The 17,192-nt window shown below is 43.3% G+C and overlaps 1 protein-coding gene across 1 annotated transcript in view; it reads right to left on the reverse strand.

The window, feature by feature from the left end:
* SCML2 (Scm polycomb group protein like 2) overlaps positions 1 to 17,192 on the reverse strand; it is a 749,380-nt gene that overhangs the window by 253,355 nt on the left and 478,833 nt on the right. The window contains exon 12 of the mRNA XM_086934268.1: positions 134 to 316. Within this exon, the coding sequence (XP_086790394.1) occupies positions 134 to 316 (183 nt within the window). The remainder of the gene's footprint in view (positions 1 to 133; positions 317 to 17,192) is intronic.

A 17,192-nucleotide genomic window follows, 5' to 3' on the forward strand; every position in this document is an offset into this window, starting at 1 on the left:
CAATGATGTGCTATTGAATAACCAGAGAGGCCCATAAAACGTTTCTGAAAATTAGTATTAAAAAGCAAAACTGAAAATTTTAATACCACATTTTTATAAAACAAACATAGCAATCAGAAAAAAGTGACATTACCTGGCTTGTTTCTGTCATATTCATTGGGGCTATGAACAAGCGCCATGTAAGGGCTAAAAGGCTGGCTACTAAATAAATTGTCACACTGCAACCTGTGGCAAAGTTTTTCCAGGAGACGCAGAACAAATGATGCACTATTTACTGATGGCAGATTGAAAGAGTGTTTCTCCCCATCAAACGTGGCTGTGGAGGAAGAACAAAACGGATTAAGTTCACTTCTACAAATATTCATTTTATGTCAACTTCGGGACCAGATTCCTGAGATTCTAGTGTAAAAGGCAAAACAGCTTTGGAAGATAAAGTAAGATACTTCCAGCTGTAACTTTTGCATGGATTACAAAATGAATTCAGCATTACAAAGCAATGTACCTTAACTCTCTATGAATTATCCAATCCACTTCATCTTATTGTAGAATAGCTGTGAGTAACATCCAACACATATTACTGTTCAAAGACCACTGCTAGACAAAATGACACCAGCAAAAAAGTACCAGCGCCAAATCTAAATATTCAGGTATAGTACACAATCCTGTGTCCCTTTTAAGGATATGCTCATGTTTCAACATTTTAAAGCAGGACTAGTAACTACCAACTACTGCTTTTTCATGGATTACCTATTATACTAAAGATTACTCTTCTATTAATTTTTTTTAAAAAAAGGACAAACACCGGTGTCCACGCTGAATTACTGAATTTGAAAATGTTTGTTTTGACATCTGGTTAACAGGCGGTGCTAACATGACTCAAGGGGGGGAGCTGCATGAGATACAAGGCACATGTTCGAAAGGTGGAGTCACTGCAGCAGTTGCTGCTTTGGAGCTGCAACTGCCGTAACTGCCTATCGACTGTTGGCGGATTCCCTGGTATCAGACTTCACTGAATTCACTATTTGTGCTCAGCCCCAGTTAACCTGTTCCTGGGGTCCTGGTTTACTTCGCTGTCCTTCCAGGTCTGACAGCCCGGGCTTCAAATAGCGCCTTTCACTCCATCGACTGGCGGTACAGGCTAGTGAGGTTGTGGAATCGGTGGTTGCAGGCACAGCAGTAGCATCAACAGGCTGGGCTACCTACAGCTGGTAATGGCTGGCTGCTGACGGCAGACAGTGGAATAGTGAAATGTGCAGGAGGTCCCTGAACATATTTGAACAATCAGGAGGAACCAGGAAAGGCTGGAGTGGGTCTAGAGGAGGAGGTGAGGTATAGCACATTAGGTGCAATAGTGTATTGTGAGCCGCAGGGGCACAGAGGTGGCCGTCCCAGCCGATGATGCAGCTTGCTCACTGTGTCATTCGCCCATTTCCCATCTTCACCAGGGATCGAAAAATCTAAAAATTATTATTAGATCTACAGGTCTAGTGACCTAAAAAATCTACTCAACCTAACTGTAATGCACGCGACCTCGGTCTCTAAAAGCCAAGCAAATGTGACATTTTAACAAGATTTAAAGGCATTTTTATTGGTCATTCAACTTTGTGAGCAATAAAGATGCCTTTAAATCTTGCTATCTTTTAACATTTAGTCTGGTTTCAGAGACAGAGGTCAATAGTCAGTTTGTCTTCATACTCGCCAGAAAGGGCGAGTAGGACCTAAAATTAGCTCATCCTAATTAAATCTGGCTCGCAAATGCGATGGGATGAGTAGATTTTTCGAGCCCTGTCCACTCCACAGCTCCATAGCTCTCTTAGAACTGCAGCCTTCTGCTAGTGGCTGGTTTCTTCTTCCGCTGTGGGCTGCTTTATTTTAATTATACCCCCCACTGAGTTACAACGATGACAGCAAAATCTTTGAGACCGATACCCAGACCAAAGACTTAAGAGCAATGAAAACATACTCCGCAAAAACCTGTTAAGCTCAATCATAGTAAGATATCGGTATTAATAAGTGAGTGCCTGACCAGATCATATCTCAATGAGGAGGGGCAGATGGACCCTAAATTGATATGCAACTACAGGGTAAGGAAAACTGGTGAGGGGAATAAAGGGGCAACAGCTATGTCTAGATTCATGAATGCTAAAGGAAGGTGGATGGAACAAAAGTAAATTAATTGTTGTCTAATTTCATCACAGGACAATCAAAAGGAGTCCCAGGGAGGCTTCTGCTGTGCACAAATCTGAGACGGGCCATATCAATATGAACTCACAAGTAATAACAACAGTAGCGGAAATATTTATACCTCCTTCTACTGTGAATACCCTAGTAGGAGATCGTCTCAATCTTGACTCCTCTGTAAATCCAGAAAATCAGGAATTAGACTATCTTCGGTCGAGAGGACTCAAAGGATGGAGTCATATTGGAATTAGGATGCAAGTACGACCATATTGAAACCATGGTTAATTAATTCGGCAATTCATTACCTCTGGAAAAACTACCGGCATTAGAGCATCTGGGAGATAAAGATCAGTCCCCTCTATTATCAACTAACGTAAAATTGTTGTCAAAGTAAATTTGTTGTCAACGTAAATCATAAACCCAAGATCATAAACGGACCAAGAACTGAGTTTGAAAATCTGTTAGAGGGGTGTACACCTCCCCACCTTTGCAGCAATTGCTCCAATGGGGGCTATCAGTAACATTTTGATGCAACCGTCAGATATATTATTGAACCAATCATTGTTACTCACAGAGCAGGTCACATTACTAAGTCAAATGAACAAGGCATTAACACTGTTTAAAAACAATACGTAAGAAATACCTACAATCAATCACAGCCTTAATGATCTGGTATCTGCTTCCAACAATTTACAACGTTTGGATGACATAGCAGATCTGTTACAGTTACTCCTTTTGAAGCTAGAGACCTTATTAATGCGTACAAATATGACGCAGCAAGGGCACCCAACAAGTACAAGCGGATGTACTACAGTCAACAGTACAAACAGACTTGATTCGTATTATACCAATTTAGAGATATGCCCAAAAAGCCATATTTTGATCATTATTACCGGGGAATACAACCATAACCTCTTGCAATTAGCTTTGCAAACTTCAAGTACAGAGGACCATGATTTAGCCTATAATATCCATTGACCTCACTTAAATCCGATGGGGAAGCACAAGAGGTGGACTTTGTCAAACAGACAAACCTATGATCTTTTACTTGACTCCGGGTATAGATTGCTTACTATATAAATAACAATACGGTGAATGAGGGCTAGAGGGATGTTTAAAGACCTTGCCTAAGTAATATCCCCCAAGGGAACTAACATATACAACAAAAAGAACTTAGGGGTCTGGGATAGAAATCCTTTTGTGATTTCTTAGAATTATCCTAATGTCTCTTAGAGTACACCGGAATGAACAAATTATACCAACAGACCATATCACCAGAATGTGCAACACCCGTGATTGTCAGTAAATCTCCATGTGGATTCCCATCAAAATCTTGTGTTGATCAATATTCTCATCTGGTAATCCTGCCAGGGTATTGTCTCTTGATCACTGAGACAGATAACATACCCCACTAGTTGGCTTGGGGTAATCACCCACAATCACTCAGTATTACCACATGGTGTTGATATGATGGGGAAGTGCAGTGCAAAAAACATAAGTGGTGATTAAAAAGGGATAGGGAACTTAACAACAACTATTTATTGGGCGTAAGCCCCTTCCTGTTTAAAACCAAGAACAGTGCAATTCAATGATCGCAGTGTAAACAAATAACTGCGAGATGGCCAACATGTTTCAGCCTATAACGGAAAATGACCAAGGCTTTCTTCAGGGCCGCTGTTCTAAAAAATGCTACTGCCTGTGAGTGACAATGTGTGAAAAATAATTCAAAAAAACACACTTGTGACACAATAACAGTAAAGGATATAATGTTCCTTCGACTGTCTCAAATCCTCTTCGGCACCTGGTATCTTACTAGTATCTGTTGAAGACAAACAAATAGGTGAGCCCACATTCAGCTACCCTGGTCTGTAGGTTTAACGCTTCGCTTGCATCAATTTCTAAATTAATTACTCACCCAGAGTGTCCGGGGATTGGACCTCACCTCTTCCTGGACCTGGCTCAGGATATGTGAGACCCCGCTCTGCAAGGATAAAATCAACCCCGTCTTTAGCAAGGGCAGAGAGAATTGTCTCATATCTACTCTGTCCATACTTTGTACCCGGGATTATCTATTTATATACGTGCAGAGTAGCCTAGTAGACAATAACCGGCTCCAAATCATTTTCCGTTATAGGCTGAAACATGTTGGCCATCTCGCAGTTATTTGTTTACACTGCGATCATTGAATTGCACTGTTCTTGGTTTTAAACAGGAAGGGGCTTACGCCCAATAAATAGTTGTTGTTAAGTTCCCTATCCCTTTTTAATCACCACTTATGTTTTTTGCACTGCACTTCCCCATCATATCAACACCATGTGGTAATACTGAGTGATTGTGGGTGATTACCCCAAGCCAACTAGTGGGGTATGTTATCTGTCTCAGTGATCAAGAGACAATACCCTGGCAGGATTACCAGATGAGAATATTGATCAACACAAGATTTTGATGGGAATCCACATGGAGATTTACTGACAATCACGGGTGTTGCACATTCTGGTGATATGGTCTGTTGGTATAATTTGTTCATTCCGGTGTACTCTAAGAGACATTAGGATAATTCTAAGAAATCACAAAAGGATTTCTATCCCAGACCCCTAAGTTCTTTTTGTTGTATATGTTAGTTCCCTTGGGGGATATTACTTAGGCAAGGTCTTTAAACATCCCTCTAGCCCTCATTCACCGTATTGTTATTTATATAGTAAGCAATCTATACCCGGAGTCAAGTAAAAGATCATAGGTTTGTCTGTTTGACAAAGTCCACCTCTTGTGCTTCCCCATCGGATAAGTGAGGTCAATGGATATTATAGGCTAAATCATGGTCCTCTGTACTTGAAGTTTGCAAAGCTAATTGCAAGAGGTTATGGTTGTATTCCCCGGTAATAATGATCAAAATATGGCTTTTTGGGCATATCTCTAAATTGGTATAATGCGAATCAAGTCTGTTTGTACTGTTGACTGTAGTACATCCGCTTGTACTTGTTGGGTGCCCTTGCTGCGTCATATTTGTACGCATTAATAAGGTCTCTAGCTTCAAAAGGAGTAACTGTAACAGATCTGCTATGTCATCCAAACGTTGTTATAATTTGTTCATTCCGGTGTACTCTAAGAGACATTAGGATAATTCTAAGAAATCACAAAAGGATTTCTATCCCAGACCCCTAAGTTCTTTTTGTTGTATATGATAGATTGCTTACTGGCAGGATGCCAAACTATCAACCAACCAAATTCACATTTCACGGTCCAACTGGACAGACTATTATGGATTACACTTTCCTCTATTACTCTTAATTTCATATGGATAAAAATAATGAAAGAGGATCGAAAGTTATCATGATCCCCAGGAGAGGTTACTAGATCTCAAATTTGATAAGTTTCAATAAAAAAAAACTAAAACATTAACCATGACTGTTCTGAACATGAAGAAACTCATATGGAAGCGAAACTCGAGACTAAAAGAACCGAACCTGAAAAACGATTTCCCGAAATTTTTGCCAAATACACACACTGTCCCATTTTGTGGCACCTTAACAGTGACAAATTCGGCAACATATTACTGTGTCGATTTTGGATTATTTAATGTAGAAATTATCAGGGGAGCGATAAGGAAAACAACATGATCTTGATTCCTCTGCGCTGGAAATTGTGAATGATAAAAGGTTATTTCGCAAATGTTTAAGATCAGTCTTGAAGCTACCACGTTCTGAGGGACACAATATAAAAAGTAGAAATTTGAAGATACTCCTTAGGAGCAGAACAAAGGAGATAAGGTGAAGCAATCATGAGAAAGCTTGGGCTAAGCTGACACACACAATCAATACTCGTAACAACAAAGCACATAGGACCTTGATCGCGCAGAGAACAGGGACATATCAATGTGCAAATGATTTGTTTATCTCAAATGGGAACCACATATTAATGAAGCGTATAAATCGAACATCTCTATACCTCATGTTTGTAGAGCTACCTATATGTATCAACTCTAAAAATATCTCAGGCGAAGAGAACAGCTTTAGTTAGTAGTACCCACCCATTGAAAGCTGCAGGCCTAATGGCATTCCGATTGACTAAATCAAACTTAATGTTCCATTCAGGAGCTCCCTCCTGTGTCATCTATTTCAAAAAGAAAAATTAACATGGAAAGGAGAAACTGTGCATCCTATACACGAGAAGGGCTCAAAAGAGGATACAATAAATTATCGACAAATTGCCAATTTGATTTGGAGGGGAAATTCTTAGCAAAATATTTACTAAAAACTCTAGAAAAGTGGGCTACAGATCAGGACCTCACATCACTAACTCAAACAGTTTTTCATCCAAGTACAATCAATATTATTGCATTGTCCCTTCTTGTGCAAAAAAAGCACTAAAGAACAACACAGCCCTATATCGTTGTTTTGTGGTCTATTCCACAGCCTTTGAAAAGGTGGATCACCATCAACTATCGAATAAGCTAAGAACTGGGCAATTGACTCAACACTCTTGCACTTATCAATTGTGCTACACTCGGATGCATGGTAAAAATAAAACTCATAACTGAGAATACTTTGACAACGAAAATGCTGACCAAGAACGGTCTTCAGCAAGGCTGTGTTCTGGCTCTACTTTTGTTCGCCCATTATATAGCAGACTTGCCTGAGACCCTTAACCAAGAACAAGCAATGCCTCCAAAATTGGGAATGCAAGGGATTATACATCTGGATTATGCCGCCGATTTGGTAATTCTTTCACAAACTCCAAACGGAATGCAACAGCTTTTATGTTGTACACTAAATTAATTCAATCTTGTCAATGGATTAACAGTGAATTGTTCTAAAATGATAATCATGGTATTAGGAAAGAAAACAAAACAAATCTCTTGGATACTTGGCAATATTGAAACTGAAACTGTCAACCAATATGGTTATCTTGGAGCTTCAACTGATACCAGGTTATCCTGGTCGAATCATCTCAATCAGAAAACTCAAATCTACTATCGCCACCAAATCAATAATGAGATTTGCCAAATTATTTGGAGGTATAGCTAAAGGCACCTCTTTAAAAGCCTCAAGAATGGAACTTATTCCGTTCTTACTAAATGCTTCGCCTGTTCTAAATAGGAAGACTGTCCTAGACCTGGACAAACTCCACATGCAGAGCATTGGTCAACTCTTACTTCTCTGATCAGTTACCCCATGCTGATCATCGGGCTGGAGCTGAATTTAACATCTTAATTATTCCTCCATATTAGAGCTAGTGTGAATTACCTATGTGATTGTGCATCTACAGATACCACCAGCCATAAATCCTTAATTTACCTCGAACTTAGAAAAAACGTAAATAATGATATGGAATTGAATTTCACATATTTAAATAAGGAAATTAAAGAACACAATTGACCAGACTTTGACGTTTTAGCCAAATTGAGTTGAGTGGCATGAAAAGAATTTTAATGAAGACCCGATTTTGTGATCAAAGGACGAAGAACTAACCTTACTAAAAAAATAAAAACACATGGATTTGGTATAGGACTCATATTTTTTGCTGCAACAGAAATAGATCAACTCTAGCTTGCAAGATGTGAAAAAAAGGAAATATTTAAGATTTAGAATGTTGTAAATACCTATCCACGAAGTTGAGGGGTCATGGCGTCCGCCCCCACAAAGGAAGAGTACTTGTCGACTCTCTGGCTATGAAGAGGTAACCCTTAGCCATCTATGCTGTATTTGCTCGAAACTGTTGCTCCCTAAGGAGATATTTGTGGAGAGTTTTTAACTATGCCAATCTAAGAACAATTTCAGAGGCAGTTAGATACTGTTTTAATATCTAAAATCTTGATTGCATTATCAAATTGATTACATTTTTAGATTTATTATAAGGTGCTTATAGATTGTAATTAATATATGTCAAGTAATGTTCCTTTAAAAGTCTGTTATAGAAGTTCACCTGGAAGTCTGTGGAGTAACTATTCTTACTGTAACCCCTTTGTTGCTAGGCTTCCCCCCCCCCCCCATGCTAAGCCTTTTTTTGCCTATTTGGGGTACTTTGTGCTTAGGCCCCTGTAACTTTTTGACCACATAAGGTATCCACAACAAATGTGCGTCCTTTTTTCCAACATCATGGGGATTCTAACGGTACCCAGGGTTTGTGGATTTCCCTGGGGGGGGGGGGGGGGGGGGGGGGGGACACAGAAATTAGCCCAAATACAGCAAAATTTGGGTTTTTTGGGAAAAATGTGAAAAAGGTCAACAGATGAAAGTGTCTGTTTTTTCCCTGCAAATGGTATCAATAAAGGGGTTGTGGTGCTGAAATCAACATCTTTCCAGCTTTCAGGGACAAGCATACTTTTGTCCGAAAACCAAAATCTTTAACACAGTTTTGCCATTTTTCTGGGACATTACCTATTTTTGTGCTTTCAACCTCCTTGCAGTTAATGGTAGAAATGGGTATGAAAGCAATAATAGATCCTGGAAGCTATACATTTTGGAAAAGTAGACAACATTCTGAATTCAGCAAGGGGTCATTGTGTAGATCCTTCAAGGTTTCTTTATGGAAACTAACAGTTCAATATAGGAAAAATTAGAAAAGAAGTTGAAAAAAACCAGCCTATTGTGTCAACGTTTTCACGTGTAACTTCTTCTAATTAGGACAAGTCTTTGAAAGAATATACCATTACATCCGTTGGACCTTACTGGTTGTGGGGATATATAGGACTTGTAGGTTCAGCAAGAACCCGACGCACCCAGAGCCAAAAACTGAGCAGCGACTTGCAATATTTTTTTTTTATGTATCTGGTATATAGCAATTATTCAGGGAACATGTATACATGGAAAAATCGATATGAGATACACCTATGTATTTCTGAAATGGGAACAAAATATAGAGTTTAGAAACAATAGATATTTGCACAGTTCCGAAATTGGGAATATTCATACTAGCATGAGAATTATCAATCATTTTTCACAATTACTTATTTTTTAGACATTGCCTTTCATTTGGAAGGCAGAAATGCATCGAAAGTCAATAGGTAATAACAGTTGCTTTAAAAATCTGAATTACGCTAAATCTCCCGATAAACTTGGTACCTCACTTATGTGGGTAGACATAGTGCACACGACAGGAAGCGGCTCACAATGCAACGTGAACACACCACATTTTCACAATGAAATATTACCCGTTTTTTGCAAAGTGCCTAGCTGTAGATTTTTAACCCTAGCTCTGCCGGCACCTAGGGAAACCTAGCAAAACATTTTTTTAAACTAGACACCCAGGGTAATCCAGGATGGGGTGACTTGACTGCCTCTCACCAGGTTCTGTTACCCAGAACCCCTAGCAAACCTTAACATTTAAAAAAAACACATTTTCCTCACATTTCTGTGGTGGAAAGTTCTGGAATCTGCATGGATCCACAAATTTCCACCCACCCAGTGTTCCTTTAAGTCTTCAGAGAAAAACGGTACCTCACTTGTGTGGGTAGGCCTAGTGCCCGCGACAGGAAACGGCGCAAAACACAACGTGGACACACCACAATTTCACAGTGAAAAATTACCCTTTTTTGGCAAAGTGCCTAGCTGTAGATTTCAAACACTAGCTCTGCCGTTACTTAGTGAAACCTACCAAACCTATACATTTTTGAAAACTAGACACCCAGGAGAATCCAGAATGGGGTGACCTGAATGCTTCTCCCCAGGTTCTGTTACCTAGAATCTCTTGCACACCTAAAACATTGTCCAAAAAACACATTTTCCTCACTTTGTGGTGGAAAGTTCTGGAATCTGCGTGGATCTACAAATTTCCACCCATCCCGTGTTCCCCCAAGTCTTCTGAGAAAAACGGTACCTCACTTCTGTGGGTAGGCCTAGTGCCCGCGACAGGAAACGGCGCAAAACGCAACGTGTACACACCACAATTTCACAGTAAAAATTACCCTTTTTTTTGGCAAAGTGCCTAGCTGTAGTTTTTGAACCCTAGCTCTACCAGCACCTAGGGAAACCTAGCAAACCGATACTTTTTTGAAAACTAGACACCCAGGGGAATACAGGATGGGGTGACTTGACTGCCTCTCACCAGGTTCAGTTACCCAGAATCCCTTGCAAACCTAAAGAATTGTCAAAAAACCCTAATTTTCCTCACATTTCTGTGGTAAAAAGTTCTGGAATCTACGTGGATCCACATATTTCCACTCAGCCCGCCATTCCCCAAAGTCTTGCGAGAAAAATGGTACCTCACTTGCGTGGGTGGGTCAAGGACCCGTGACAGGCAAGGGCCCAAAACCTATTGAGGAGACATCAAAAATACCTATCACAAACCAACCTGGATTTGCAAGGGGGTCACCTGGGTGTTTGGCCCCCGGGCTCGGCGGCTATCTGGGAAACCTACCAAACCCACACATTTCTGAAAACTAGACACCCGGGGAACCTACCGAACCCACACATTTCTGAAAACTAGACACCCGGGGAAGTCCAGCGAGGTACAGCTTGCGTGGGTCCCCTAAGGTTTTCCTACCCACAATCCCCAGCAAACCTCTAATCGGGGTTGCCCCGATATGCCCCCTAGGGAGGCATAAAGACTGTGGCTATGTTTTTGTGGAGTGGAGGAATTGGAATGACATTCTGGGCAGCCCCCACGCATAAATAAAAATAGTCTGCATATTCGCTGGCGCCTAGTGGTCTTTCTGCCCCCCCTGGGGGGGGGGGGGGGGGGCAGATTGAGGGCTACTGCCCACGGGGGGGGGGGGGCAGAAAGACTTGCAATACTCTGGGGGGAGTGGGGGGGGTGCATTGCCATGCCCTTTTTGGGCAGCCCCCACCCCAACAAAAAAATAATCCCTGGTCTCTAGTGGGCTTTCCACCCCCCTGTGGGGGGGCAGATTGCGGGCTTCTGCCTCCATCTTCCCCCCAGGGACAGCAGAGAAAGACTTACATTTCCCGGGGGGGGGGGGGGGGGGGGGGAGAAAGTATGTAGCGGCCAAACAAATATGGGGATGGGGGGAGCAAAGGCCCCCCTCCCTGGTGCTATTGGGTGGATAACTGCAGGGGGATTGCCCTCCTGGGGTGATCTCCAAGCAGGGATCCACTAGGGAAGGTACCATTGGAAAGGGGAGATTATCCCCTTTCCAAAGATACCTCTTCCATCTTTTTTGGTGCTCAGGGAGGCTGAGGTAGCCCCACAAGCACCGAATCTGAGAAACTGAAACTAAGCTTCAGTTTCAATTTCGTTGCAATGACGATAGACCGCCATGTGCGCGATCGTCATTACAAAGAAATTTAGAAACAGGCCTTGGGAGGTGGGGAAGCTCTTCCCCACCTCCGCAGGCAAAAAAAAAAAAGGAAAATCCCTCTGCTGTCTGCAGTGGAGGGATTTCCTGAGCATGTGCTCATGACGGAATGGTTCCGTCATGAGCACACTAGAACTTGTGCTTATGACGGAACCATTCCGTCATGGACATGGAAAGGGGTAATCCACATTAATAATACAATAAAAAATGTGTCCTTAATTTGGAAAATATCTACCAGACTGCAATGTGGAATAATGAGTTAGGTTTAGCAACCAGCAAGTGGCCCAACCTCTTAGACTGTAGAAACAAGCTCCTGGTTGCTAGGTGAGCTGGTGGCTTTTGTTTTCCAGAGCCGGGGGACAGCACCTGGCAGCTGTTTGGCTCCCAACAGATACTGCATCATCAATTCAGATTTATCTTCCACCACAAATAGTGTGCCTTCTAAAAATTGAATAAGTTATGAAACCTGACCAGGACAACAAAGAGACAGCTGCTTGACTACAATATATTGTGAGTAAAGACTATTTTGTACTACATCTATCAGAGAGTAGTGAGGAGGGCTGAGACATGCTTGCCAACCAGTGTAAGCTAGATTACATTTGATTAGGTTGGAAATCTATAAACACAGCTACAATAAGACAAAAATCACATCTTCTAAAACAAATTAAAAGTACATTTTTCTGCTTTACCTGTCAATTCATTGAATTCTGAATGTCATACCTAAGCAGGGGGTTAGTTTGTCACCTTCTCTAATAAATACAAATGTGATGAAAAGCAAATTAGAACTAACACTTCCTAAGAGCATGTTCTCTATGGTGTAAAGCACCAGTCCAAAAACCAAGCCATGGCAATGCAACTTTATATTCAAAAGACTGAGGAGTCACATATACTAGAGTCAATAACCACCCTCTACCCCAAAATTATGGTATTTTTATAACTCAAACTCATTCTCCAAATGAAGATGAACTGTTGTCCTTCGGAGCTCCTAGAACATTGCATTTCTGTTCAGGGAATTAGGCACCTCATGTATGCTTACTTAATCCCATAATGAACAAATGTTATTTGTTATAACTCTGTAGGGATTCCATATTATGACATATGCGCAATCACAGTATACAGTATCAAACTCGACCCATCACCTTCAAGGAATTCGTACAGTAATGATGTGATGAAATTTTGCATATCCAGTATTGTAGCAGCTAGCCTTTGGACATGTTATTTGGAGTCCCAGGCAGGTACTACTACAGTTATTTAACCGTGACACCAGAAAGACATTAGTGAATCCTACTTGTAGGAGGAAGACCAGATAAAACAATAGTCAGTGAAGCAAAGAGATTAAAGAACAAGTTACTTACCTTCGGTAACGTATTATCCGGTAGAGACACAGTCTAGTCGCAGATTCCTTCACTTTGAATTCTCCCCAGGTATCAGACTGAATCCGCAAACTTTTAAGCAGTACCTCTGCGCGCCGTGGACAGCACCATATGGCTCCGCGATGACATCGACTCTGTTCATGACATCAGTGGAGCCATACAAGTCCCCTTTGGCTTGTGGACCTCAGTTTGTTTTGTGAATCCTTTCGCGCCAGAACGCAGAGCCACCATAGAAACTGGTTGTGGAAACAGTATTTTTACAAGACGAGATTGTAGGAGAGTAGGGTCTGCAATCCTATGGTCACCCCTGATTTTTGCTTTTTGCTTCACTGGTTTACGACTTTCCCTGGCTGTGGGCCTGCCAATCAGACCCACAGCCTAGCTGTTCTCTCTCTAAATTGACAACCATGTACCTTAGGTGCATTTACCATTTGGTACAGGGCCACCTTATCAGTCCCTGTACAGCATACCTTAGGTATCCAGGGCATAGGTGTACCAGGGGCTGAAGCATGTATTATGCCACCCCTGGCTGGCCATCTAAACAGACACAACTGGCTGCACGACAGCTGGGGCAAGGTGGTGTAATCACCCTTTGCTTTAGATATAGTATCCCTATATCTAACCCTAAAATGGACACATATATTCCTATCAGTCACTCCTATGGCAGGCCTTATCAATCCTGAAGGCAGAGTGCTTGGAACTATGTGATAGGGTGCTCTGGCATGAGCTGAGCCCGTTTGCAGCTTGCAGAACCAAGTCCTAATAGCTGTTCCATGATAACGCTATACCATATACTCTTAAGTGCATTATGAACCTCGCGGTCAAATGCTAACTTTGGTATAGCCTTGTCAAAACATGTCGAGTAAGGTGTCATACGAATTGGAATACTACCCCCTCGCCAATTCTGGCGACGGGGGTAGCATTCCACCCTTCTAGAGGGACACGACATGTATGTAACTGTAAAACCCGGTTAAAGTTAACTCGAGCCTCAGCATCACAAAATGGATGCTGCCACCACAGACACAAGTCTGACCTCCTGCTGCTGGGAGTCCTTCCAGCGAGGGAGGCTCGGGCAAAGGGTTTCCTGCCTTGGGAGGTGCTAGCACCACCCCAGACAGGATTTTGTGTATTAGGTAGGCCAGAGCTGAAAGGAATGAGACATGCCTGGGGCACACAAGGTGTCCTGTGCATACACCGGTCAGAACCAGTTCCTGGGGCACTCCAGCCCCAGAGCTGGCGCAAGACCGGACAAAGGAAAGGGGGTGTAACCACCCCCCTTCCTGGTCCCACCCAGAGGAGGGACGTAGTCGTAGTGCAGCCCCCTTTAGCTGAATAAAGGTAGGAGCTGGTCCCATTCCAGATTAGATTAATCTTGACAACTTCCATGAAAAACTCTTGACCTTCGACCTCCTGAACATCAGAAGACTGAAGAATCTCCCCTATGGTCAGGGAGTGACCATCCTGCTTCGCAGGCACCATCAAGCTCTTGTGCGGTTTGCTGCAAGTCCTTCCTTCCTGGAACCCGACGACCCAGCTCGATGAGACCCGGACCTCCAGACTCCTCTGACCTCTACCCACATCCACAGCACAGCTGAGACCCGTGGGTGCGACGAGCAACTTGGAGACGGCCATCTTGAGAAACCTGCACAGCGCTTCCAGCATGACCGCCGAGGGATCCTCGAGTGAGTGCATTGGGGTCTGAGAAGCCCCACACCGACGCAGCTCCTGCACCAAAGACCAGCCTCCCAGCATCCACGAGATCTGCGTGGGGCCCTTTTGCCTGGTTGCTGCTTGTCCTGTTGTCTGGTCACTTGCCGGCTGGCTCGTGACCTCTGAGACGACGATCCGAAGAATCCAACACTGCTAGTCTGGTCCCCCAGACTGGCCCTTGCTTCCTTGTGAATGAGAAGCACCCCGGACCCTCCTGGTCCGCACCAGACGCCATCTTTGTTCCACCGCGTGGCTTGCACTTGCCAAGGCCTGTTGACGAGATCGACGATCCAACACCGCCATCAGCAGCAGACTACGTGGGACAGCTCGTGCCTCCAGCCTGGTCATGAAGAACAGCTCCTGGTCCGCGCAGCTACAGAGAGAAGCGACCTGTCCTTCACCTGAACGCGGCGACAGCATCTGGTTCCCTCCTGGTTCCAGCACCGTCACTGGCAAGTGACCGAGACTCTGTCCCCTTCCCTTTCAGGACTCCTTCTTCTAAGTTCCATCCTTGGAACCACCGGACTCCTCCATCTGGCTGCCTGCCAGCAACTCCTTGATTCGGCATCACCGGGATCAACGCAGCAAACCCGACACCACTTCAGCCCTATGCACCCGCAGCCTGTGGGTTAGGTAACTAAAGCTTCTAGGTGCTGAAGTCAGTGTTCACTATCCTAGTGTTCAGGTCCACTGTTTTCAATCCATCCAGCCGGGTTCGTCTGGAATCCGTAACTTTGTAAACTGTAGCATCCATAGACGTTGGTACGCATCCCGCGTGAGAGTTTCCACTCTGCACGTGAGTCCCGTGGGCCTCCTGCTCCTTACTTACCTAGTTTGTAGCGTAGTCCCAGCGATCCTCCAGCCTCTGGATCTCCTTACAGTACTTTCCCTTCTCGCATTCCATTGTATATGGTTTGTCGTGCCCCTAAGGCACTCGTGTAAATATTGTGCGAACTCGTATTTCTTTTATAGTATTGTCATGTGCTTAGCCCTCTGATCTCATAAAGAGTTCAGAGGTGTATGTTAGTTAATAAATATCTGTTTATTTTCATAACAACCTGTGTGGTGTCCTTTCATGTGGTATTCAAGGGGTTATATGTGGTAAAACAGCTGGCTTCACATGCCAAAAGAGTTTAGCCTAAAGACTGCTCTTGTCCACGCTACTAGGATAGCTGGTCTATAAGGTTGACTTTACAACCAATCACCATAAGGGTTGTTTGGACTGATACAAGGTGATCACTAGAACTAGTGAGCATCATATATCAGGCCAACTTCTCACATTGTTGTGCAGCGGTCGTGATTTGAGCTTGCTGTTGTTTTTACCAAGTATAATCTTGAGATATCATTTGAAAGATCACATAAGGTACCATAGGAACACATAACAAGCTTAGAAATACTCTGAGTTCTACTGAACCAACTGTTGTAGTAGAAAGGGAGTAGCACACCCTGACTACAACTCTTAGCAAGGGATCTGTAGGTAAACCCATAGTGTAGGTAAGTGCACCACTTACACCTGACTAGAAAAGCATGTCTACCACAGGAGGGAACACAGAGGCTCCCCTTGTGGTTGATGACCCTCCACAGGTCACTTCCAGATATGCAGCCCTTAGCTTCCAGGAGATGAGACAATTGTGTACCTCCAGGAAACTAAAACAGGGTTCTAACCCTACCACTCCTTTTCTGATAGGTCTCTTAGAGACATATGATGCCAGAAGGACTTCTAACACAGGCCCCTCTAATCCAGATGGGAGCATGCCCCCCTTAGAGGGAACCCTTGGTGATCCCGACCTTGACCTCCATGGAGCAGAAAGTGAAGAGGAGGAAGAGGAGGAATCATCTGGGGATGAGGCAGACAAAGGTACAGTAGTAGTCATCAGGCTTACCAGGACCAACTTAAGCATACATGAGAATGGAACTGGGGGACCCCCAGGCCCAGTCTCAGGTAGACTTAACCTTGGGAATAGACGAGTTAGGTCTCACTCCAGAGGCTCTAACAGATCTATTCACACCCATGTCTCTCAGGCATCTTCTCAGAGAGGGATGGCATCCCCTCAGAGGAGAGAGCATGAAGCTAAGATGAGGGAAGTCAATCTGAGGATTGAGAGGGAATAACTTGCCCTTGCCAAAGAAAGACTTGCCTTTGCCAGAGAGCAGAAATTGAGTGGGGCAGACCCCACTGGTAGCAGCATTATCATTAGAGATAAAGACAGGAGTTTTGATACTAGACACCTGAGTAAAATAGTGCCCCCTTTAAACAAGGGGATGACATCCACAAATGGATGACTGCTTTGGAGAGGGCCTGCACTGTCCAGTGCATCCCCCAGGGTCAGTGGGCAGCTATACTGTGGCTCTCCTTTGAAGGTAAAGGTAGAGATAAGCTCCTCTCTACTAGAGCGGAGGGTGCTAACAATTACCAAGTCCTGAAGAATACACTGATTGATGGGTTTGGCTTAACAACTGAGCAGTACAGGTTGCTGTTCAGAGACACCCAGAAAGTTCAGTCTCAGGATTGGGCTGACTTTGTTGATTGTACCACTAAGGCTTTTGAAGGCTGGTTACTGGGAAGTAAAGTTACTGATTACACAGGATTGTATAATCTAATTATGAGAGAACAAATCTTAAGTAATTGTCAAAATCAGTTGTTGCATCAGCACCTTATTGACTCAGATCTGACC

Source organism: Lissotriton vulgaris, chromosome 8, assembly GCF_964263255.1.
Source record: "Lissotriton vulgaris chromosome 8, aLisVul1.2, whole genome shotgun sequence".
Taxonomy (NCBI): Eukaryota; Metazoa; Chordata; class Amphibia; order Caudata; family Salamandridae; genus Lissotriton; species Lissotriton vulgaris.